Consider the following 23702-nt stretch of genomic DNA (forward strand, 5'->3'; position numbering starts at 1 on the left):
AAAAGCGCTTTACATGCGAGGTTAGCTCTAGGCCTTTATCTAGTGGCTCTACACACTCTGTACTGGCGCCTAGAGATTGGCAACGGATAGAGAGGCTTTTTAAAACTGTAGTTGCTGATATTTATAACAGGAGAACCAGAATTATTCTTGGATACCTTCAGCAGCTCACCACAGAGAACTCCTTGCTTAAAATCCATGCCCAGGGCCTTGAAGATACCTTGGTAAATGAGAAAAAGAAGCGTCAGCGTGGAAAAGGCATGCAATTAAACGACTTATTCTCTTTAGAGGATGGTGGTGCTATATTCTACTCTCCAACAAAAATCCAGAGGTCTCGAGACCTCCAGGCAGAGAAGGAGGCAGCTGAGGCAGCTAATAAAGCTTTAAAAGAGCAGGCAAAACTTCTTCGACAACAGGCCAAAAAAAAGAAACAGCGCCAGAAGGAAGAGAACAAGAGAATAAAGATATTCGAGAGGCAATAGCGCCTGGAGAAGGAGGAGCGGGAAAAGCGTGAGAAAAAAAAAAGGCTTGCCTGGCTAAGAAGGCGGAGCAGCGGCTTCAAAATGATATTAAAAAGGTTAAGAAGGGTCGGAAGAAGCGAAATACCGCTTTAAATCCTTAAATCCAGGAAGATACTAGTGGTGAGGCTGCTAAAGTCGTTGGAGGCCTCTACAGTAACAAGCCGTAGTAGGAGGTTGGTACGCCTCCCACACCGCTTCCGGGATGCTTAAATTTTGTATGTAGCTTTACCAGGACCTCACCTTTAATACACCAAAAAAACTAAGTATGATTTTATTTGTACGTGGTGTTGTAGCTTCATTTCTGTGGTAGATTTCGATCGAAAACTGGATCGTCAGGCGGTGTAGATCGTCGGGCGGTAAAGTACGTTACCGGTAACGTTGCCGCCTATCTGCCGCCCGTTCCCGCCTGCCGCCCGATTTCAACGTTCTGCACCACCAACAAAAATGAAGCTTTTGAGCCACATAGAATTAGTATATTAAATAGATATCTTGGTGTAGTGTTCTTGAGGTCCTAATGTTGCTATATACAAATTTTAAGCATCACGAAAGCGTTGTGGGAGGCGGATCTGCCGGCCTCGACGGTTTGTAGGCGTAGGGGTCTGTACAACTTCATCAAGCGGCGTAGGAGCGATATCTGTAGTATTTTGAACTGCAGAACGCTTAGGTGCCTTAGGCTTGCTTTTTTTAATAGATTTGAAGTTATTTTGAAGCTGTATAGAGGCCTCCTTAGCGATCCGCGCTTCCTCTTTCTCCCGCTGCTTCGCCTCTATCTCTTGCTGCTTTTTTGACCGCTGAATTTCTCGATTTCGCTTCCTTTCTTGAACTAAGCGCTGTTTCTCCTCCTTTTCCTGCTGACGGCGAAGCTTGTCTTGCTCTTTTGAAGCTTTAGCAAGCTCTATCTCACGATCCTTGGCTGCCTGAAGTTCCAGCGCTTGCTGAACTTTATTAGGCGAGTAAAATACTGCATATCCATCTTCAGGAGCGCGAAGCTCAGAGAGTAAAGGCTTTCCTCGCTGCCGCTTCTTTGTTTTATTGACCAAGGCGTTCTCGAGGCCGCTGCATTTATTCTTAAGCAAGATATTCTCTGTACAGAGGTTGTGCATTGTAGCAATAAGCTTCTGGGTGTTTTATCAAGTACATTAGCAACAGCTTGCTCTAGCTTCGTTTCAATGCGTTGCCAGTCATTCGCAGCTAAGATAAAGCGGGTTGAAGAGCTGGTGGATGGCCTTACTTCCTCTTTCTTGTAAAATCGCTTTAAAACAATCTCCGGGTTCCATGGTTCTAAGCCGCAAGATTTCCATGCAGATTCAATATTTTTTGGTGACAAAGCTCTTTCCCAACTGGGAAAGAACAGGCGGAAGAAATCCCGCTTGCTTAGGCTGCAGAAGCCTTGAGATTCATATAAAAATGCCTCCAGATTGTCACTGTACGCCCGGGCAAGCGGTGCAAAGATACTAACATCAAAAGGCTGCAGAGTATGCGTAGAATGAGGTGGATAGGTTATTACAAAGATCTTGTTGTCTATACAGTAATTAAGAAAGCGTGTATTGATATGAGAACGATGGCCATCAAGTACTAAAAGCCTCCAGCGCCGCCGTGCTTTACTTTTAGTCTCTCTATTAAAGATATTTGTAAGCCATGCGTATCCTAGATCGTCATTTGTCCAACCAGATGGTGATGATGCAAAAAGCAGTGGTGTTTCTCTGGATCGAAGTCTTGCACCCAGGAATATTGAATATTGCCCGAAGCAGCTTGATATATCAATCCGGGGTTAGTGAGGTCTTGTCAGCGCAAATACAGGCTATACAAGTACTCCACTCCCTAGAGCCATCTTGTAGGCGTCTCTTGGAGCCATCTAGCTCAAATTGGCGGCGTGAAAAGATTCTTTTGCCTTTCTACAAGATTCCGATAAGAAAGCCTTTTTCATCCATATTGTACATATTCTCCGGCTGAATTTCATACTGTGCAATCTTTTGAGCTAGCATCTTGAAGTATTTGTTATACTTAGCTGTAGAATCGGCGCGGAGGCGTGCCTTGTCCATACTTGATGTTATATTGCTGTCAATATCATTTTATTCGCTTTAAAAATCGCTCCGGCCAGTGGTTTCCCGGCTTCTTTCCTGTAATATCCTTTGCGAAATTCCGCAGCATTTCATGTGAGATATAAAGACCTCGATCTGTCAATTCATTGATGTATTTGATAAGAGTTTTGGCCTGCTGGTTGTTGAGTAGTTGCTGTCCTCTATTGCTGCTTCCTTGACTGCTGTTTTCCTTGATGACGTCTTCGCAGTGTATGTCGGTCAACATCAAACTCTTTCGCAACTTTAGTATAATTGATCGATTCGCCAATTTCCAGCGAATTGATTGCTTCTATCGCTGCTTTAATTGGATCCATATTCGTTGAGATATGAGGTGTTGAAAACATAAAGTCTAAAAGTCGGTGAGTAACAGCAATCGGGCGGCAGGCGGGAACGGGCGGCAGATGGGCGGCAACGTTACGTGTCCGACTCGTTTACCGATTAACTTAGTTACGTTAGTTAAAGTAATCGGCCACCGAGCTGGGCGGTCCCCCACATACAGCTACAGAATGGAGGCAAGAAGAAGCCTCCACGGTGGCTGACCGTTGGGAAGGGATTTTCCCATGGGAAATCGGGGTGGGATTCCCTTTCCGTAAAATCGGGACAATGTTTTTGAAAAATTCGGGAAAGGGAATATCCCATCTCGAATCTCTTCTAATGGGAATCCCTTCCCGAAAGTCTTGGCAAGGGATAGAAGTTTCCCATGACTGTTACTTTATTTCTAATATACATTAAATGATTTGTTTATCTCCATAAATCTGAGTTATCATAAACCTCATAATGTAGCCTCTTAACTAGTCTAACACATATTGATCATCACCCTCCTCACTATTATCCTACTCGTCATCGTCCTCATCATTATCCTCGTCATAATTATCCTGTTCATCACTATGCTGTTCATCATCATCCTGCTCATCATCATCCTGAATGCCAGATTTAGTTGCCGAATCAGAGCCTGACTCTGACTCTGATCCATCAACATTCATTTCTCCGTCGAACTCTGGATACTCGTCCGAATCAATCTCAGAATCCTCAACCATAATATGATCGGGTCCTAACGGGATACAGTAACAGTATCCCCCTGATCAGAATCACGTTGGTCAGAATCCTCCTGAGTTGCATTCTGGGGAGCAGGAGCTTGGCGATAATTGTCCTCCTCAAGTTGAAAAACTCCCGATGTAGTTAATGGGCGTGGGCGGGTACGTTCTTCGTGGCCACCAGTAGCAACATCTTGAAGGAAAGCGCAGTGTCATGTAGCTTGTTTCTAATGGTTTTAATCGCGTCTCTCTTCTTCTCGGTAAGTTTCTTCGGGATCCTGGAAGGGCCCTGAGGCTCCAAGCCAATCATTTGTGAAATTCCTGGAAAATCTCAAGAACAAGGCGCATATCCTCAACCATAAGAGTCGCACGTTTTCCATGACATGTAAGTGTAGTCGAGCCTGTTGGTTATTAGCTCTCTATTACTGTTACTAGAAGCTGTTACTTACAGGCAAATAAGTGCGTCAGGCTCATTTCTGCAACCTCCTTCAGAGTATCAACTGCCTGGTGGGTCATGCGAAACTCAGGCTTAAATCTTCTTAACAGCTTGACGGACAAGGCGTGTAAATGCGGTTTTAGGAATAAATAGCCCAGGATTAGTTGAGTAGTAATAAATCTCACGCTCGGATTCTAAAAAGGTTATTATTAAAAATTATTGCTCAATAGGTTTGTGAATACTTACTTGGAAGAATGTCAAGATCAGGGGCAGGAGCTGGTTCAATTGAGGCATCGTTTTGCATAGTGCGACCATTTTTTAAGAGCCCATGCAGCGGCACGAGCATTCCACGCCTTGTCAACAAACGCTGTATTTAGATTATCCTTATTTCTTTCAAAGACTAAAGAACTGTTACTTTATTCTGTTACCAAAGATGGGTAAGATTTACTTGCCTTGAACATGAGAGGTACGCTTGGGCTTCTCTGAGGTAGCTATTCTGGCCTTTTGCTGAGATGTTTCAGCAGCTTGACCAGGCAATCTCTTCCCGCCAGCATGTTTTCTTCCCTTCGGTGTCATTATACTGACAGTGTTCGCTTGTAGCAGGCTGAAGGAACAAGGAAATACCGAATGAATGTGAAAAGATTTAAGAAAGGGGGGAAATACAGTAAGTCAAGATGGGGGAAGTAAAGAAGAAAAAGAGAATAGAAGAAAGAAAAAGTATAAGAATTAGTAAATTAGTGAATAATATTTATTAACTATTCAAAAACAATCAATCATTTTATATAAGTGCTTATCTTTTTTTTTATCTTTTCCCTTCTCCACTTACCTTTAATTCGTATTTTGTCTTCTCTACTCCTCCTAGTGGTTACTGTACAGTACTCTGCTTTACAGTATTTTCTTGCTTGTATTTCTAACCCCTTCTCTTAATACTTGTTACCAGCAATCCTTTATGCAATGCCACGCAAGATATCTACCATCGAACGAGTAGTCAAGGCAAGGGAACGTCATCAGGCAAAGACTGGCCCTGAAAAGGAGTTGCAGAGGAGACATGATGCAGACCGCAAGGCTAAATTTGACTGTCTTAAAAAGCTCACATGGAATCTCGTATATGAGTAACAACTTTTAGTAACAGCTTGATAATCTAATAACGGTATAGGAAAGCTGCGCCTGACTCACTGAAACAACAACTTGAGGATACTGTAATGCGATCACACAGTTAACAGCAAGAGAGATTTAATACTAAGAAGTCAAAAGAGTGGTATGAAAAGCAGCTTGAACTTGGAGGCTCAGAAAGAAGCAGTGACAGCTACAAAGGAGCATAAAGCAGCAATTAAAATTTCAGCGGACATCTCGAATAAGCCAACCAGTATATCCGCACCAAAGGTAACAAACCTTGGTACTGTAACAGATTAAGATATAATACTCACTATTAATTAGGATACTATTCTCTCCACCTGGAGACATTATCAATCCCGCCTGATTAATTCTCTTGAACAACAGATTTTGCAACACGGCTACAATGAACTGAAGTCAATTGGTTCTTCTGAGAAGGTCTTGAACCAGGAACTTCAAAATTTTTATAACCAGAAATCTCCAATTGAGCCAATTTGGGAGGGTGATGATAAAGATATGATAGTTAGTGCCGTTAACTACAGCCACGCGTTTAACATCTTAATCTGTAAGGGTGGGCTCCTTGCCATTCGAAGTCTCAGAACCCTGGAGAACTGGGGTAAAATATTAAGCATAGGGGTCAGTAATAAGCCGATAAAACCGCTAAGATGCAGTATAGTGTGGTATATAAAAATGGAAATGGAAACGTAGGATTGCCTATATTACAGTATAGAGCTAATCGCTGGCCTCTAGGAATGCGTGAAGGTGGTAATATGCGCTCACACCTAACTACTTAGCGCTAAGTGCCTGACTAATCTAATTTGCAATAACTTAGTTATTTTAATTGTTGACAGTCTGCCATGCGGTATATATATACAAATAGCTATCATGATGAGAACTTGGATCATATTTAGTTAAGCAACGTTTAGACAACAAGGCCATATATTTTTATAAACGCAAAGATGGCACGTTCCCAATCCAACATTGAATATTCTAGAAGACCCCTGCTCTTATTAGTGCTAATCAAAGACAGAAGTGATGTTGTATCGCAACAGCCCCACATTAATTGACAGTGATTACAAACCGCCTCCTTCGTTGGTAAGATCAACATGGGTCTACGTCACAATGTCATGAATCAGGGCAGTGACACGTCATAGGTGCAGAGCTACTATCGCTAGATATCGAATCGACTGTACTTGCAATTGGGGCAGGAAGGTTCGTAGGGGAAGCATCTTTGGTTTTGTCGCGGCTTCCATCAGTTGTAGATGTAATTGACGCGGCTGGAGGTGCTAATGGTATACTAGAGCCTATAGAGAGTTTACTGCTCATGGGCAATGGCCTCGATCCCTCGTCTATCGATCTAGAAGATGCTGAAGCCATGTTGCTCTGCCTGGCACTGGTAATGCGGGCCGAAGTCCATGTTGAAGCAGCAACAGCAGTCGAAAATCCCGAAGCGTCTGATTGATTCCTGTAGTTATTCTTGCTGCAGACTGAAGCAATTTGGTTCTCAGTCACACGCGGCCTGACCCTCCGCTGGGACAGAGCAGGGGGGACGACAAGAACGCTGTAACACGTCACATTGCTACTGGTAAAGGTAAGTTTACCCGAACCGGAGGGAACGTATGGGCTGAGGGAGACCTGCTGAATCAAGTCCTCTCCCGCAGAGCAGTTGGCCAAGTGGAAGGGTGGGAAGTTAATAATTCGCGGCAAGTCATCGAACGTAAGGGTGGCATAGGATAGGTTCGTATCCAATGGGACCCCCCCTATCTGTGTCATCTGGCCTGGAGTGAAGATCAGTTCAAGGCCAGCAGCGGCACAATTCGTACTATCAGCTCCAGAATAGCCAATAAGACCGGTAAGGATAATGGCAAATGAAATTGGTTTCATCATGCAGACTCAAAGTGAGGAAGCCTTGAGCAAATCTAGTGAGGGACGAAAATTACAGCTAAATAGTATTCTGATCGCTTCCTGTGCAGCTAAAAACAGACAGCGATTACAGTTGTTGCAATATTAGCTTATCGCGTACATCCTCTTGCGTTCATTTTAAAGATGTAACGCCAGATAAGCGAAAGAAACCTAGATTAGTCGATTAAATGAACAGCATGCCTATGCTTATTTAGCAGTGATCCTCCAGAAGGTCTATATTTAAGCCAGTTAGCTATTATTTAGCAATAAAAGAGTATTTTCCCTCTAAAGCGGCTACATTTGAATGTATTCTTTGCCACTATCTGCATAAGACTCTAGTTCCACGCATTGTATCTTATTGAGAGGGATATATGTATATGGCGGAGATAATAAAGATAAATCATGGAGTAGCAAGCAGAACAGAGGTCTGATACTGTAATACCACTTCAAACATTCCGTCGTAGCCCCACCGTATACCATCTGCTATGGGAAGACTGTCCATGGACTCCCCTAGTTGCATAATGGAAATGTCATTTTATGTACTTTATTTTCTACAGTCTATAGCACTATCGTAAGCGCACACAGGGGTGATGCGTTCTAGGCATAAACAATGCATGCTCATCCAGCGCTACTTATTGGAATCTGTATGCCAACGCTCCTTTCTAACAGTCAGCAGTTTCCATGATCCTGAAGTACCACCGCCATGTAGTAGTTCATATATAGTTCGCATAGATACTAGCACCAATCTCACTCTATCCCTCCCAGACAGCCCTTCACAGACGATACACTTTGGCTGTTGGCGGTTTCAAGAGTATCTGCACCCTATCGGTGATAAATTGGCTTCAAAGCACAAAGACGTAAGTCTTATTCAATGGGAAAAAACATTATCTTTCCAGAAAGCGCGTGGCTCCTCGCACAAGCAAGTCTGATATCTGCGCGCGGCCTTTGGCATCCACCTAGTTTCGCCCTGTCCACCACAGATCTCAAATTCGCTGAATTTGGAAATTTCACCATGGGGACTTGGCGAGATGGCGCATTTAGCGGACTAACTGGATTCCTTTCACCCGTTGACTTGGAAGAGAAACTACCCGTTGAATACAAAGACTGGGAGAAAACTATTGCCAATCTACCAGCGCTATTGCGAGGGGGCATAGCTCACAGAGTGATTGCATCACTTTGGGTTGACCTGGAAACACTGGCTAATCTTCCGGACCAGTTTCTGCAGCGGTCAGCCATTATTGTCAGTTCACTCCTTCACGCATTTGCATTTGACCTGCAAAACCTGGGATACAGCCGGCGTGACGTGTGTCTTCCGTCCAATCTAGCCCAAGCTTGGGGCGCTATATGCTTCCGTTTGAACAGACCCGTGCCAATGCGGACGGTCGCCGATGATATACTTAACAATGTTCGATATCGGGACGGACAAGCCACACTGGCGATTGAGTACTTTGACCTTCCCGAAGAGCGGCTGACCGCAGGTATACAACTGAGGATGGAACAGGCGTTTGTGCCAGCCTTGGAGTTGATGGTAAACGCCCAAAAGCTCCTTCACGCTTATAATGAGTTGGCAATTGCCAATGCCATTTCAGGCGTTTCCGAGTGCGTGGTTCGTTGTGGTGCCCATTTCCTGAGCGTCCCGTTTCAGAACCTGGAAGAGTTCGATCCCGTTATATGGGGAAAGTCATATCCCGAGGCCGGGCGGCCTGTGATGCCAAATGGCCTCACGAACAGTGGGGTGAACGCCCCTCTCTTTCATGCATTGGACGCCTTTATTGGTACGTCTGATGATGGGCTAGGAAACGATCTCTTCCAACAGCAAAAGATCCGCCGCACTAAAATGCTGCCGGCCCCTATCCAGCGGTTCATTGAAGCTCTAGGGGATCCGCGACATAGCGTCCGGTCGTATGTGAACGATCGTGATGTGCCACGAGCCGCAGCGGCTTTCGACGCCTTGATACAGTCATATGCCTGGCTACTCGAAAAGCATCGGATAAGAGCCATTGGAACCGTAAGCACCGCGTCTGCGGCTGGCCGAGTGGAAACTGCCGGTGGCACCCGGCAAGAGACGTCGGGTCTAACCCTCGGCGAACATCTCAGCAGACAAATGAAACAGGCTATAGAAGCCCGTCTGGGCACCAGACCGCGAACACTCGTATCTGCATTGATATCACGGAAACCGACCGGGAGGAGAGCTATGATGGTTACGCTGCGTCTTCCGTGCTTGCTCCCTATTCGGCCGGGAGATCGGATTCAGATCTGGCCTACCGGGGACAGGTTCTCGTGTGGACAGAATCAGTGCTCATCGGATAAAAACATGCTTCAGTCTATTACCTGCAACTCCACCTCCACCCCCTCAACCCTACCTTCTGATATGCCGTCGGTCCATCCCCGCCATTATTCAGTATCCATGGTCGACAAGGGAGAAAGCGAACTCGCACAGCAGATTACTCTCAGTGTAGCAGTCCCCGGGGGGCAGTGTGTCAGGTTTCTGCGCGACAGCCAAATTGGACAAATGATTAAAATGAGAGTAAGCCCAGCGCCTCATTTCTGGGCTCCAGCAGAGTCGGAGGTCCCTCTTCTGCTTCTGGCCCAAGGTGCCGGGGTTGGCCCGTTTCTTGGGTTTTTGAACGGGAGGCAACAGCGAGCGAGCCCGGACGCAGGACGGGTAATTCTTATCCTCAGTGCACGAACAATTGACGACGTTCCGTACCTCCCAGAGCTAAAGGCCCTCTCCAAAACACTTCCGCTAACAGCTTACCTGGCTCTGTCCTGCGGCAAATGCCAATTTCTGGAACGCGGCAATATGACGCAACGTCCAGAGATCATGAAAGCACAAGACCTGATACTTACACTGCGGCAAGAAATTAAGGCATTGCTTAAAGGAAATGGACATGCCTATGTATGCGGCGGTCTGGATTTTGGCTGCTCCATTCGGTCAGTTTTATTCACCCTTTACCCGCTGGACGAGAGTCGATATCATGAAGAATGCCACAGTCGGGCCATGCCCGTCGAACCGAAGCAGCGCTTCACTTTTCTGGACTTGTCTCAGCACAATGAAATCTCTAGTCTCTGGATTGCACTTAACGGAATAGTCTACGATGTTACACAGTTCGGTGACGTACATCCTGGAGGCATCAAGGCCTTGGTTGAAGTCGCTGGAACGGAGGCGGACGACCGATTTGAGCAGGCTCACTCTGGTAGCGGAGCCCAAGGACGGCTGGCACAATACGCCATTGGAACCCTTCAGGGAGGGGATTTGTCTCCCAATCATGGGAAGGTTCTTCGAGAAATCGTCCTCTGCCAGAATGCGCTGACCAACAGCACACTGTTTGCTCCTAGCCGCCAGGTGCCTTTTTTCGTGTTCTCCGCCAGCCTCCTCGTCACGTGGAACCGGCTGAAGGGAATACTTCATACTGTACGGACTGCACCCCAACTTCTCAGGATACCAGAACATATGGACCAAACCCTGAAGCAACTTAGGGCCGAGAGTTGGAGGTATCTAAGTGTGTCCACAAAAGCCACCTTGGCCTTCAGAGAAAAGAAGATTCGCCTCATATATTCCAGCCACTGGAATCAATTCCACTGCCTTTTCCATGGAATGAAAAATTCGTTTCGCCCGGAAGGGGATTATCTCTTCTCCCTCTTAAACAGCAGCGTCCTTAGCATCTATCGATCTGTGAAACGAAGTACCAACGCCTTACGACGGGGCCTCGGTCAAGACATGGGGCCAAATGCGGTCGGGCAGAATATCAAACGCATACAGGGGCTGGAGAATAGCAATCTGCGAGCGAGGGATTTGGAGGGTAGTGCCATCAACTCCTAATCTCTAGCGCCTTTCATTACTGTACTACCGTTCTTGCAGTACAGATTTGAATCTTACCTAGGCAGCCTCTATGTAGATAGTACAAAGGTACAAAGCGATCTGACTCTGTACTGTAGCTGACCCTTCCGTACTTTGGTGTTTATAAAGCAGTACCAAAGCACACTCCCAATAGCATATTCTTGATTCCGAAGACAATCTTGGAGCTGAATCACATATTGTATATCGCAATCTATGTGTATGATTAGGCTTTATTATGTCAAAAATTCTATATTAGGTTTTTTTTTTTTTTTTTTTTTTTTTTTTTTTTTTCAGCTTTTCCTACTCTAGACAATGCATCCAATAGAACGACCTGACCGACTACAAGCAGAATGTATGGGAGCCCGCTATGTATTGCCTACACTGTTGAAAATATCTGTATATGTAAAGCAACCTGCGGGCAAGCGTGCCGAAAGCAGTCTTTTAGGGGTAGGTCAGCATCTTTAAGGTGGGACGAAATATAGTCACAGCTTGCGTGTTTGCCAAACTTTCCCCTGACTAATGTTATTTGCGTTTAGTTGTATTATATCAATACCGGGTTCCAGCTGAGCGTGGTTCGAAATTACCTCGGCGTGGTTCGACATCGGAACCGGAAAAATAGTCATCGTGGTCCAACTCCACCCACCTGTCTAAAAGTCATCTGCATATTTACATCTACCACTCCTACCACCACTACCACCCTACCACTTCCTGGTGGTCGCCATACCAGCCCTAGTGTTTATGTATTCAAGCGCCCTCGAGCGCAGGGGGGTGGGGTCCCCTCGATGTCCCCGAAGGGGATTGAGAAGCGAGTGGAACGAGCGGGGGTACCCCCCAGAGCGACGGGCAAGATGATCTATGCAGTATACATGGTATTGGTTTATAGTGGCCACTGTATTACTAAATGTTGAAAATATTGCACCGGAAAAACCTCATCGTGGTTCGGGAGCGGTGGCAGAACTTTAGCGTATTTTTCGAACCACGCCGAGCTGTAAGCCCTATCAATACGTTTACCCTATTAAGTCGTGTGAATATTCCATCTTGGCGCATACCGTACCCGGTCACGTGACGCCCAGATTCATCCGGCGCCCAATTTGTATCTACACACCGACTTTTTAGATAGATTTTAATAGACCACAGCACCATTAATATGGACTCAATTGAAAAAGCTATTGCAGATATAGAATTGGGGCCAGGGAAAAGGTCAATTACTCGAAATTTGCAAAAACTTACGGTATAAGCCGGTCAACACTGTCAAGACGTCATCGCGGCTTACAGGCCTCTCGAGACGACCAGTATGAAAATCAACGAATTCTTAACAACCAGCAGCCGAAAGAGCTTATTAAATGGATTAATTAACTCACTGAGCGTGGCTTACCACCATCCCGTTCGATGTTACGCAATTTCGCAAAGGAAATTACTGGAATTAAGCCCGGAAACAGCTGGCCGAATCACTTTCTAAAGAGACACCATAATGACCTTATTTACTGCTATACAAGTGCAATAGATTCGTCACGCAAAAAGGCTGATTCTGCCTACAAGTATGCACTCTACTTCGAGCTTTTGCCAGAAAGATTAGGAATATGGGATTGAATCAAGGGATTTTACAAATGATGAGAAAGGTTTTCTTATTGGGTACTGTAAAGTTAAAAGAATCTTTCACGACACTTGTATGAGCAGGGAGGGGTAACAAGACTTCAAGATGGGAATAGAGAATGGATTACTACAATTGGTTGTATTTGCGCTGATGGGACTGCCCTTCCACCAGTCTGATTTACCAGGCAGCCTCTGAAGATATTCAAGATACATGGCTTCAGGATTTTAATCCTAGTGAGCATTATTGCTTTTTTCATCATCAGCTAGTGGCTGGACAAATGATAAGCTGGGATATGCGTGGCTTACCTCTATCTTTGACCGTGAGACAAAAGAGAAAGCACGGAGGCGTTGGCGGCTTTTAATTCTTGATGGCCACGGATCCCACATCACAATGCAGTTTATTAATTACTGCAGGAGAATAAAATCTTTAAGTGTTTTTCCGCCTCATTCAACGCATACTCTGCAGCCCCTTGATGTCAGTCTCTTTGGTCCTTTATCTCAGGCGTATAGTGAGAGATTGGAGCAATTTATATATGATTCTCAAGGAATCAGCCATATTACAAAGCGAGATTTCTTCAGATTGTTTTGGCCAAGCTGCAATGCAGCTTTTTCAACCAAAAACATTAACAGTGGATGGAAATCTGTTGGTGTGCATCCTTGGGACCCAGAGATTGTTTTAGCACGCTTCACCCAAAAAGACATGGAAATACCCTCTTCTAGCGGGCCCTCAAAGTCTACCTTGAAAGCAGAGGACTGGCGTCGCATTGAAAAGCTTCTTAAGCAAGTTGTTTTGGATGTTTACGACTAAAGGGTCCAGAAATTAAATAATGCGATGATGCATCTTTCTACCGAGAATATTCCTCTTAAACTACGCTGTAAGGGCTTTGAAAACGCTTAAAAGAGAAGAAGAAGCGACAGCGTGAAGCCTTTACAGCTTCAACTTCGGCTCCGGAGGACGGTAATGCAATCTTTTTTAGCCCAAGAAAGATTCAACAAGCCCGTGATCTTCAAGCCAGGAAGAGGAAGCTGCACGACTTGCTAGAACTGCAAAAGAGGAGGATAAGATACGCCGTCAGCAGGAGAAAGAAGAAAGAAACGCTTGATTGAAGAACGAAAGGAATCAAGGCTTTATAAGAGTAGACGGATGCAGGAAGCGGAGGAAAAGAAACACGGAAAGAGAGGAAAAGGCAGCAAAGGAAGCTGCTATACAGCTTCAAAATGAAATTAATCTGCAACCAGGACAAGAAGAATATCAAGAAGCCTTCTACTGCAGAAGAAATTGAAGATATTAGTAAGAAAAGCAAGGAAGAGGTGGAAGAGGCACATGTTATGGTAAGTCGTCGAGGAAGGCAAATACGGCTTCCGCAGCGATTTCGTGACACCTAAAAATAGCTATATAGCTTCTTTATATCAAGTATTCTATCCCACCAAAAAATCTAATCATTTTATCATTTCTTTGTGGCTGTATAGCTTTATTTCTACTTGGTGGTTGAACCAGAAAAGTGGGCGGGTACGGTAATCCTTCTCCATTGTTCTGCGCGTAGAACAGAGTGGGCTGAACTGCTTGAGGTAGGTCTGCTTTCCAAGCGCCTGTGATGTTTTTCGCAGATAAAGCCTTTTCCCAAGCTGGATAGAATATGGCAAAGAAGTCCCGCTTGCTAATAGCGCTTAGGCCTTGAGATTGATGCAAAAATTCCTCCAAACGACTGCTGGTCCCAACATCAAGCGGCTGTAGAGAATGCGTAGAATGAGGAGGATAAGTAGCCAGTAGAATCCTATTAGCATCACAGTAGTTAAGAAACTACATAGTGACATGAGATCCATGGCCATCAAGGACTAAAAGCCTGTATGCCCGCCCGGCTTTAGCCTTTGTCCTTTTATCAAAAATATCCCGAAGCCATGCAAATCCTAGCTCATCGTTGGTCCAGCCAGAAGGAGAAGAGGTAATACAGTATAAGCGTCATGCATTGCTGGATTAAAGTCTTGCAGCCAGGTATCTTGTACTTTGCCAGATACTGCTTGATATATTAAACCTGGTGGTAGAGCAGTTCCGTCGGCGCAGACACAGGCAATTGTAGTTATCCACTCTTTATTACCATCTTGCAAGCGGTGCCTGAAGCCTTCTTTCTCATATACTTGCTTTGAAAAGATTCTTTTGCCTTTAGAGAGTATTCCAATAAGAAATCCCTTCTCATCCATATTGTATATATTCTCCGGCTGTACGTCCCATTTCTCCAGCTTAAGACGTAGATAGTCAAAGTATAAGGCATACTTTGATAAGGAATCAGCTCGTTTGCGTGCAGCATCAATGGCAGTTGTATAGCGAGAAAGAAGGCTATCAGGATGACTCTGTATAAAGCGGCCAGGCCACTGAATTCCTGGCTTTTTCCCAGTAACTCTTTGGCAAAATTCCGAAGCATTTCATGTGTAGGATACAGGCCTCTCTCTGTTAACTATTTATTACTTTATAAGCTCTTAGCCTGCGGTGTTAGTACTGCTGGTTCTCATATTGTGTGTCCTAGAGCCTTGAATGCCGCGGTGATGCCGTGATAATGTTCCTGGGTCAACACCAAACTCTTTCGCAGTTTTTGCATACTAACTGATGCATCTGGGCCCGCTGATTCGATTGCTGCTAACGCTGATTCAAGACGAGTCATATTGAATGAGATATGAAGTGGTGAAGTTGGTGGGTGCAAATTGCGGTGAGGGGCCAAACCCGGCGGCAGCTGGTAATCTACGTTACGTCTATACCAATAGCTGATACATTTTGACGAACATACAAAATCCCAGCTTCCCCCGTCGTACAGATTACCGACTTCTATTTTCTTGGTGGCCATGAGTCGTAAAAGAAGTTCGACGTTATGTATTTTGTTCGCACATCAATTCAAAGCCATTCTAAGCCTACAAGTGCTATTATCCTGCTCAAAATAATCAGACTAAATGACTAGGCGGTTTAGTTACAGAGAAAGTAGATTTTCTCCGCTCTATCCACCATGTCCGGGGTGCAGACTTTCAAAGAATTAATATCCGACATGCATTTAAGCATTATAGGCTTTAGCCCTTCAATCCGGAGGCTATTTACAAACCACTCCGGCCAGACGACGAGGGGCCAGATCTAGTGATCTGCGGCGGAAGAAAGGAATACGAGCTACCAGAATTTGGTAATTGGCCAGATCAGGAAGGGGAACTGGAAAGATGAAGGGGTAATTTATTGATGCATCCCACCTAGAAACTCTACTAGCCACAAGTTCAATCAATTCACCACCAAAAACGTTGACAAAACTAAGCTCGCTTTACTTTAATTTGGGGTGTGAGTAAAGTCTGGTGTAACCCTATCAATTCCCAGGGATAGTTATTAGCTGTCAGAGCCGAGACATATGAGCGATATTCAGCTTCATGGACCCTTGATCAAATTGATTGTCTCTTGACTAATTTACATGAAGGTGCTTTCACCCTTATAGGAGGTCGATTACTAGTTATGCCGCCTAGGCCTATTTGGTAAGCGGTAACATTGACATTAGTTAGCTACATCGTTAACATAGACTTGGTGGCAACAGAACCATCTTACTGTAACTACTCGACTATTTCACCTTTGACCTCTCCAGGATAGATGAAAGATTTTCTATCTCTTTAAGCCATACGTCTGCATCGAACTTTCGGCCACCACCGGAGCTCGGATTCTGTGACCCGGAACCGCCCTTGTTGACGGACCGGAACCTGGAAGCGCCTGCTTGCACTGCTTTATCCTGGCTGGAATACTCCGCCTTAGGCGCCATAGTAGCTTTTTCGTTTAAAACATCAGCCAGCTGCCTCTTGACTTCCTCGAGCTCCGACTGGATTCTGTCGTGCTCTTCTATATTACAGGTATGTTGGTTTTGCACAACCTGAAGTGGAGGGCTTCTTTGTGCTAGTCGAATTATTGGATGGTTCAGTAAGGACCGCGCATCAGGACGCCGAGCCGGGTTACGCCTTAAGCAGTCGCCAATTAGTGTCCTCAGTGTCTCAGAGTAAATCTTTGGCAATGGTTTGGGTCTTCCATCAAGTATTTCACGAACTAGCAACGCGCCTGCCTGGGCGTTAAAGGGAACGTCTTGCTGGCACAGTTCGTACATGGTACAGCCAAGTGCCCAGATGTCTGCTGGGAACCCATAGCTCTCTCTAGCACAGATTTCAGGGGACATATAGTAAGGTGTGCCAACATAAGACGTTGCAAAAGAATTGCGTATTTTTTTTGATGCCCCAAAGTCACCTAGCTTTACACTTCCGTCGTCTCCCAAAAAAATGTTCTCTGGTTTCAAATCCCGGTGGATGATCCCACATTCATAATGACAGTAATCCAAGGCTGTGATCAGTTGTAAAAAGATGTACCAAATATCAGTTTCGTTAAACCAACCTCGGCGTTCTCTCATGTCATTAATGCGAGTCTGTAGATCACCGTTGCTGCAATATTCCATGTAGATATATACCGTGGTGCTATCTTCAAAAAAACCATAGAATCCCACAATATTGGGATGCCGGAGTGATCCACAGATTTCTATCTCAGATTCAAGATGGTGAAGCATTTCCGGGCTATAGTTTGTCCGACTAATTTCTTTCCGGCAAAGGATCTTTTCGTTTAGCTACCCAGGTTAGCGACTTTGCACAGTTCTGTAGGATTTCGTGCGTACATGTCTATTTAATCGTTGCCTGACTATATAGACAGCTCCGTAAGTGCCACTCCCTATTTACGGACTGTTAGCAGAGATTGGCTCATACATATGGCAGTAATGTATATACCGACTAACTTGAGCCTTTCAAAGTTTCTCGGATGTAGATAATGGGAAGTTTCGGCCATGGCAGAATGAATCAAGCCTCCGAGCGGGCCCCAGATCATAATGACTGTGGACGACAATAACAGAGCTATTTTAATCTATACATTAAAAGCCACAATGGTGCAACAGTGGGCGATTATGAGAAACATGCGTCTGCATGGCAATTCAGGCTTCCGTGGCCCTCTTATTTATCAGTTCTTCAATTAGTACTCTGTCCGTCACATAGCTTGCTATAGAAATCTTTTCGCAACAGCAGTACTGTAAGACTACACCATACTGTACTCAGATGTGCACAGAGGAAGTATGGAATCTTCTTTGCCACTGTGTGAACCTCCGTTGCGGGAAACTACTGACACTCCCCTCTTTCCGTGGGGTATTTTGAAACATGAGTTGAAATAAGAGCATACTATATATAGTCATGCTGACTCTTAACACCGGAGCGTTAAAAAGCCATGCTAGCCGACGTTACAGTAGCTACTGCGCAGTTAAAGGTTTCGAATTATAATGGCACAGTGCAGACAGACTATTTCAACAGAAGATATTGAAAAAATACTTTCTACCAAATTAAACAATATATGCGTATACGAGCGGCTAATCACCGGGAGTACAACGCACTCAGGGCGATGGCAAGAAGCAGCCAACGAGTGGTTTCTCGAGACCATAGATGACCCGCGGGTTAAAGCGATGGTGTTTTTGCAGGACCACCTCTATATGCTAGTCTGGAGAGACAGAAAAGAGATTCTAAAGATATTATTCAAATCAGGCAAGGGAGATAACGTTCAGGTACGACTAGGGAACTATATTATGAAGAATTTTGACCAAAATTTATCCCTCGATCGCTGCATGAACAGTCTGTGTTGTCCTTGCCATATATTGCTGGTTAATTCTCTAAAAATCTTAGAGGACAAATCCAATGGATGGATAACATTAGAGGAGATCCGCCAAATACTGGAGCCTGCTGTAGGAATTCGGCCTAAATTGTGACTGAAGACAAGGATGGTTTAGGATACACTGTATGCACTTGATAGCAAATAGAAGATATCTGTACTGCTACTGTAGTTTACATAGCTCTTCTGTTGTTACTGTTGTTTAATTGTGAGCAAAACTCACACTTTAGAATTCATCTACATTAGAAAGGAATAGCAGTCCGCTCAAACAAGACACCTGAGTCAGAAAAGCTTGTGGGCAAGACGACATTCCGAGCACCCCTAATTTAAATAGTAGAGCTAAAATTATCACACTCCACTAGCAACTCCATAAATATATATATATATATCCAATGCAAAAATTTCCTATTTTTAGGGTTGGGTGCTAGCTAGTACCGTACGTAGCAGTAGTGAGCGCTATTAACATATAATAGAACTACTACTAGAAACACAGGGAACGTACGAAGGTCGGCTAGGGTTAGATCTAGGAGAGAGGTCCCATACCCGACTCTGTTGTACCGGGGGGGAGGACTTGGACAAGGAGGAAAGAGACTTGGATAAGAAGGAAATATACTGGGTCTTGTTTTAGCGAAATCATTCCGAAATCTGGGAAAGCAGGAAAACCAGAATGATGGGACAAAAAATCCAGTTGAAAATCAGGATAACAGGACAGAAAAACCACCAATACTGTACAAACCATATCACGCGGATGAATCAAAGCCCTCTAAAATCTCTGTCTTTGGCATCAATCCCGAAAGTCCCACCAGTGGACAACTAACAGGCAGTCCAAAATGGTTACACTACATAGTATGGATACTAATACTACGTACTTTGCATTGTTCATTTGGGCTAGGGGTGGCGCCAAGAGAATATCCAAATAGGGTTCTGTGGAGTCGGAAAGCCCCAGGAGCTCTTAGGAGCGACGGGCATGACTCAGTGGATGCAGAGTCTGATAGAGCCTCAGTGTGAGATGTGTCCATCACATGCAACCTGTTATTCGGAATTGGAGGTGAGCTGCGACAACGGGTTCGTTCAGCAACCACATCCCTACAGTTTGTGGGGCCTGATCCCGCACCCACCCCGATGCAAGGCTAGCAGTGGAAGGGCCCTCCAAGTCAGCATACTTGCTCGGCAAATAGTCGACACATTGCGGGAGGAAACAATGCGGCAGATATGTGGGCGTGACCCAACACCTCACGGTGATGTCAGCTATCTGGAGAGTGACGTAAAGGCGGGAGCAGAATACAGTGGAAGAGGCAGAATACAATTCTCTCTGGGGAGATGCAGTCCTGGAAGCTGTATCTCAGCGAGAGCTAGTCCACAGTGGCCAGGGACCGTCATCTACGCTTTCCCTGGTCTCAGCGCCTTCTACGCGACAACATCTCTGGTGTATGCTACGTCGCTTCTTTAGCTCTGAGTTTACCAAATACTCAGGGCATTTCCTGATGATCTATCTAATCAACCAAATTCATAGCCTCAAGAAGGTTGCTGGGGAGTTACACTTAAAGAAATCAGCTCGCTTACTTAAACACGATTAATTCTCTCACTTCCTTATTTGTTCCTACTCTTTTTTCTTGTTATATTGTCTGTTTAGAATTTGAGACCAGCACTAGTGTGTACCCCAGTAGACTTAAGAGTATAAAAGCCAATTTCATCTTTATGTAACCGATGCAGTATTTTACGTAGAAAAATGGAAGAGCAGGCGATAGAGTTGACCGGGCTTTAAAACTGTGACGTCAGGTATGCCATTCCTTACATGGAATTTACAGCAGCTCCAATGAAGGCTCGACTAGCTCAGTCATAGTAGAGATATCAGGACAGTTATGTATTACCCTTTTGTCATTGTATGTGAGCCCTTTACTTTCTTTTTTACTTGTCTTTTTCCTTAAATATGTGACGGCCGAACAACTTGATGAAATTGGTGCTATCTTAACATGAATTTTGGGCATGGGGAAAGGAATGTTGTTTTGGGCGATGCGGAGAAGTAAATAAGTACAAACAATGCAAACAAACAGTCTCACGATATCCGTCACAAAATAGAGTGTAAGTTTTCCTTTCCTAACCAGACAGCTTACTTTGGCAGAAACCGGAAAATCCCAGGCAAATAACTATACTGTACTGTAATATATTTATCAAGTCGCCAATTAAGAATATGCCAGATGATCTGGGCAATCTGTGTGAAATAGAAGTCATACACTGAGGTACCTTGCTCTCCTTCCTCACGGCTGTGATACCAGCCCCTTGCATAGTCCCAGCCTTCTGGACTTGGCCTTTATTTAATGCCTTGCCGGCGAGATATTGGAAACCCAGCGCTTTCTTGCAGAAAATCTTGTTTAATATATTGTAGAGTAGCTTGCTCTAACAGTAGCTCCACATCCCGTGAGAGTTGAGCTGTATCGTTGGGATCAAAGCGCAAGCCGATGAATTGGGCAAATAGCCGGCGCTGTTTGTCGATTGGTGCCCCCCTCCATGACTCTGTAGGGAGCGGATACTGGATACTGTCAGGCTCATAAAACAAGGCTAGATCATCCAATATCTCATGGGTGAGAAGGTGCAGTCCGAGCAGATTGCGCGGGAAATCTGGATGGGCTCTGCCTGTGCTGTAATGCACCAGAGGACAGAGGTAGGAGGAGGAGAGGTAACTAAGCACCTGTATAAGGCTGAATCCCATAGCTGCTGAAGATATCTAGCTATCTATTTAGAGGGAACTGTGTTTCGGCTTAGTTTTAAATCCTTTGTCAATCTAAAATTAAACTTATGCTAGAGCCGACATTCTATTTTTGTGGCTTTTACTTCTATCGCTTTCCCATTTTGATTTTCCATTCTATATTTGGAAGTTCCCAGAAAATCACAGCCCTTGGGCTCCACTAGTTGTGATATTGGCACATCCATGAAGTAAGTGTGTAGGAACTGTATGTATTATAGAGATTTAAGTCAATATAGTTCAGATAATAGCAACTTCCATTGGACGGATGGAATATCGTCGTATTTTTTTGCTTACTTTATTCTATGAATAGGCCAGTGGAAGGATGGACCATGGCACTGTTCTATTTACGGCCATACTCGGCTCAGCGCTCAGGAAATAAGATATGCTAAAATATTCAAAGTTAAAGGGTATAGCCCAGGCTGTACTGTATCTAGTCCAAGACACCATAGTTGTAATCACCCCATCAATTCACTTCTCAGCCAGACGCCATGGGATATTTGTCTCACTACCGAGCTGTATCTGACCCTAGAAGCCATCACCAGGTCAAGACTCAGAACCGATCAAAGACGAAAGATCTGAACTCCACTTATTGTATGCCACTATATGCCGGGCCATGGGTCGAGTTTACGCACATTCTCCATGACTCTGAAGCAGACACCTACGAGTGGATGGGAAAGATCTTGGTAGCGCTCTCAACCCTAAAATCTGCTTCAGGGGGAACTTCTCCAGTCCTAATCAGGTCGTCCCGCAGATTATTAGATGAGGGTTACAGGCGACAGATCTGCAGCGAGGTCGACTACATGTCCAGGATGGATAGATGGGATTCTGATGACACACTTGGGTTCTGGGGATGCAAAGTGCGAGTAAAAATGCACCCTAAGTATATAACGGAATTCCAATACGTGATCCGATGCGGAGGGGTGGATATCGGTAGCAGGTTTCAGATCGCTCCGGCCCCTCATCATGGTATAGGGAAATGGTGTATCATCAGTGCAACACATCCGCCACTGGGATGCGACTCTTGGTGGTCCAGGTATGCATTCTTGCAGATTCAAATCAGCAGCTACAACCAGCTTCGTCAATATGGTGAGAATCCGCTAGCTCACATCCCGTATCTATCACAGGACTGGTACAGCACCAGGGGGAGGACATTCGAACCACCAGTAGAAAACAATTCTGAGATAAGCTGTGGAACGTGGATATAGGATGGTAGCTGATTTGATATATAATAAAAATCACAACAATTGATCCATAGAGTACACAATCCAAGTTCTGAGGCTCATGATTAAATATAAATCCTAGAGCTTGCAGCACATGTACAAGTCTAGAGCAACATAAGCAAATGACTAATCACACTATACCATCAGGCCCATACCATTCATATACTCCCATATCCCTATGTTTCGTATCCTCTATAACTTTTAGTACCGATGCTCTGTTTCATGTACTACTATGGATAGATTTCTGGTCCTTAGGAAATCCCCAGCCAGAGTCATCAACACATACTACCTTCAACAAAAAATACGTTCGTGTAGGATGCAAAAGGCCGCTCCCGCCAGCTGTTACAGTACAGCCCGCTAAGGACAAGTAATCATAGGCCACTCACCATAAGAACAGCAGAGTAAATACTGCACTTCATTGGACCATTACATTATCAGGGCCACTATAGAACCGCCACTAATCATAGCCTTGATGACGATGACAATGTAAAGGGGCGAAATGCCTTGCTACCTAATGACTAGATATACACAAAGAAGAATCGCTGAGAGGAAGAAGGTAAAGGGGAAGAGACGTGCGTTCTCATATGTCAAATATGTTGGTGGTAATAGTGACGTAAACAAGGTCATAAAAGAGGGGTAAAACAAACTCCCCTACACCTAGCAGAAGAAGCAACCTAATAATCCATAATAATAATCACAAGAATGATCATATGTTGATCAATATAATCAAGAAACCATCTAAAACAATCATTTTAAGCACCTTTTCAAGAATAGTGTCTACTTTCCTATTCGGTATTAGCCTAATATCGAACATCATACTACGATGGGTCATGTGACTGCAATAAGCGGACCAATCATATGCGCCGATTGCAGAAGGCGAAGGCGAGCAATATATACAGGCGTAGCCTGTGACAGACAACAATTTATCACGCCAAACTTGATGTCGGCCAGCTGAATACGCGTATGAGCTAGTATCACTGATCTATGAATAAGGATCCATCTATATTGAAAGGTAAGGTCTCTGACTATCCGAATCTATCTGGGAGAACTGAATAAAAATGGTCAACAAAGGAACAAAGTCGGACCGAGAGGATGCTGAATAATCAGTAATATAGACCCATTTTGGTCGACACGAGAGAGCTTTGGTCGAATCAATCCACTTTTTTTTGTGTTTTATTTTTATTTTTTATTTTTTCTGAGATTGCCGGATCCACTCACTCGCTTCATAAAAAACTATGCTTCACAGCAGTCTTGATGAATCAGTCACCAGTTTCTGGATATATCTGAGATTTGGCCCCCCACTTTCCCGAAGAGCACCACCAAGTGAATCCACGAAACTTCTGAGAAAGGCACTGACAATTCATTTTTTTGACGCAATTCCGAGCTAATCTGACTATTCTGGCGCAACGTGTATATGTAGGCAACACAATACATACAACAGATATAGTACACCATGCAATATGCAGCGATCAGGGTCCGTATATTAATTGTGTCCTGGCTTATCAAGAAGTCCCTACATA

At 44.5% G+C, this 23702-nt stretch overlaps 5 protein-coding genes across 5 annotated transcripts; 2 read left to right on the plus strand and 3 right to left on the minus strand.

Annotated features, from left to right (window-relative positions):
• Positions 1-3939: 3939 nt before the first annotated feature.
• Positions 3940-4373, minus strand: ATNIH1004_011688 (uncharacterized protein; the record flags this gene model as incomplete). Its single annotated transcript, XM_033576250.1, has 4 exons — positions 3940-4034; positions 4083-4133; positions 4186-4263; positions 4316-4373. The coding sequence occupies 4 exons, from the start codon at positions 4371-4373 to the stop codon at positions 3940-3942; spliced, it is 282 nt and encodes a 93-aa protein (XP_033420914.1).
• Positions 4374-6307: 1934 nt separating this feature from the next.
• Positions 6308-7066, minus strand: ATNIH1004_011689 (uncharacterized protein; the record flags this gene model as incomplete). The annotated part of the gene is made up of 1 exon (XM_033576251.1): positions 6308-7066. The coding sequence occupies one exon, from the start codon at positions 7064-7066 to the stop codon at positions 6308-6310; it is 759 nt and encodes a 252-aa protein (XP_033420915.1).
• Positions 7067-8096: 1030 nt separating this feature from the next.
• ATNIH1004_011690 (uncharacterized protein) lies at positions 8097-10907 on the plus strand (the record flags this gene model as incomplete). Its single annotated transcript, XM_033576252.1, has 1 exon — positions 8097-10907. One exon carries the CDS (start codon positions 8097-8099, stop codon positions 10905-10907), a length of 2811 nt encoding a protein of 936 aa, XP_033420916.1.
• A 2829-nt stretch (positions 10908-13736) lies between these two features.
• Positions 13737-14253, plus strand: ATNIH1004_011691 (uncharacterized protein; the record flags this gene model as incomplete). The annotated part of the gene is made up of 2 exons (XM_033576253.1): positions 13737-13850; positions 14191-14253. The coding sequence occupies 2 exons, from the start codon at positions 13737-13739 to the stop codon at positions 14251-14253; spliced, it is 177 nt and encodes a 58-aa protein (XP_033420917.1).
• Positions 14254-16003: 1750 nt separating this feature from the next.
• On the minus strand, positions 16004-16699 carry KIN3_2 (G2-specific serine/threonine protein kinase; the record flags this gene model as incomplete). The annotated part of the gene is made up of 2 exons (XM_033576254.1): positions 16004-16009; positions 16109-16699. 2 exons carry the CDS (start codon positions 16697-16699, stop codon positions 16004-16006), a joined length of 597 nt encoding a protein of 198 aa, XP_033420918.1.
• Positions 16700-23702: the final 7003 nt, after the last annotated feature.

The sequence above is a fragment of the Aspergillus tanneri genome (assembly GCF_003426965.1).
Source record: "Aspergillus tanneri strain NIH1004 chromosome Unknown AapTan_9_pilon_pilon_pilon, whole genome shotgun sequence".
Lineage (NCBI taxonomy): Eukaryota > Fungi > Ascomycota > Eurotiomycetes > Eurotiales > Aspergillaceae > Aspergillus > Aspergillus tanneri.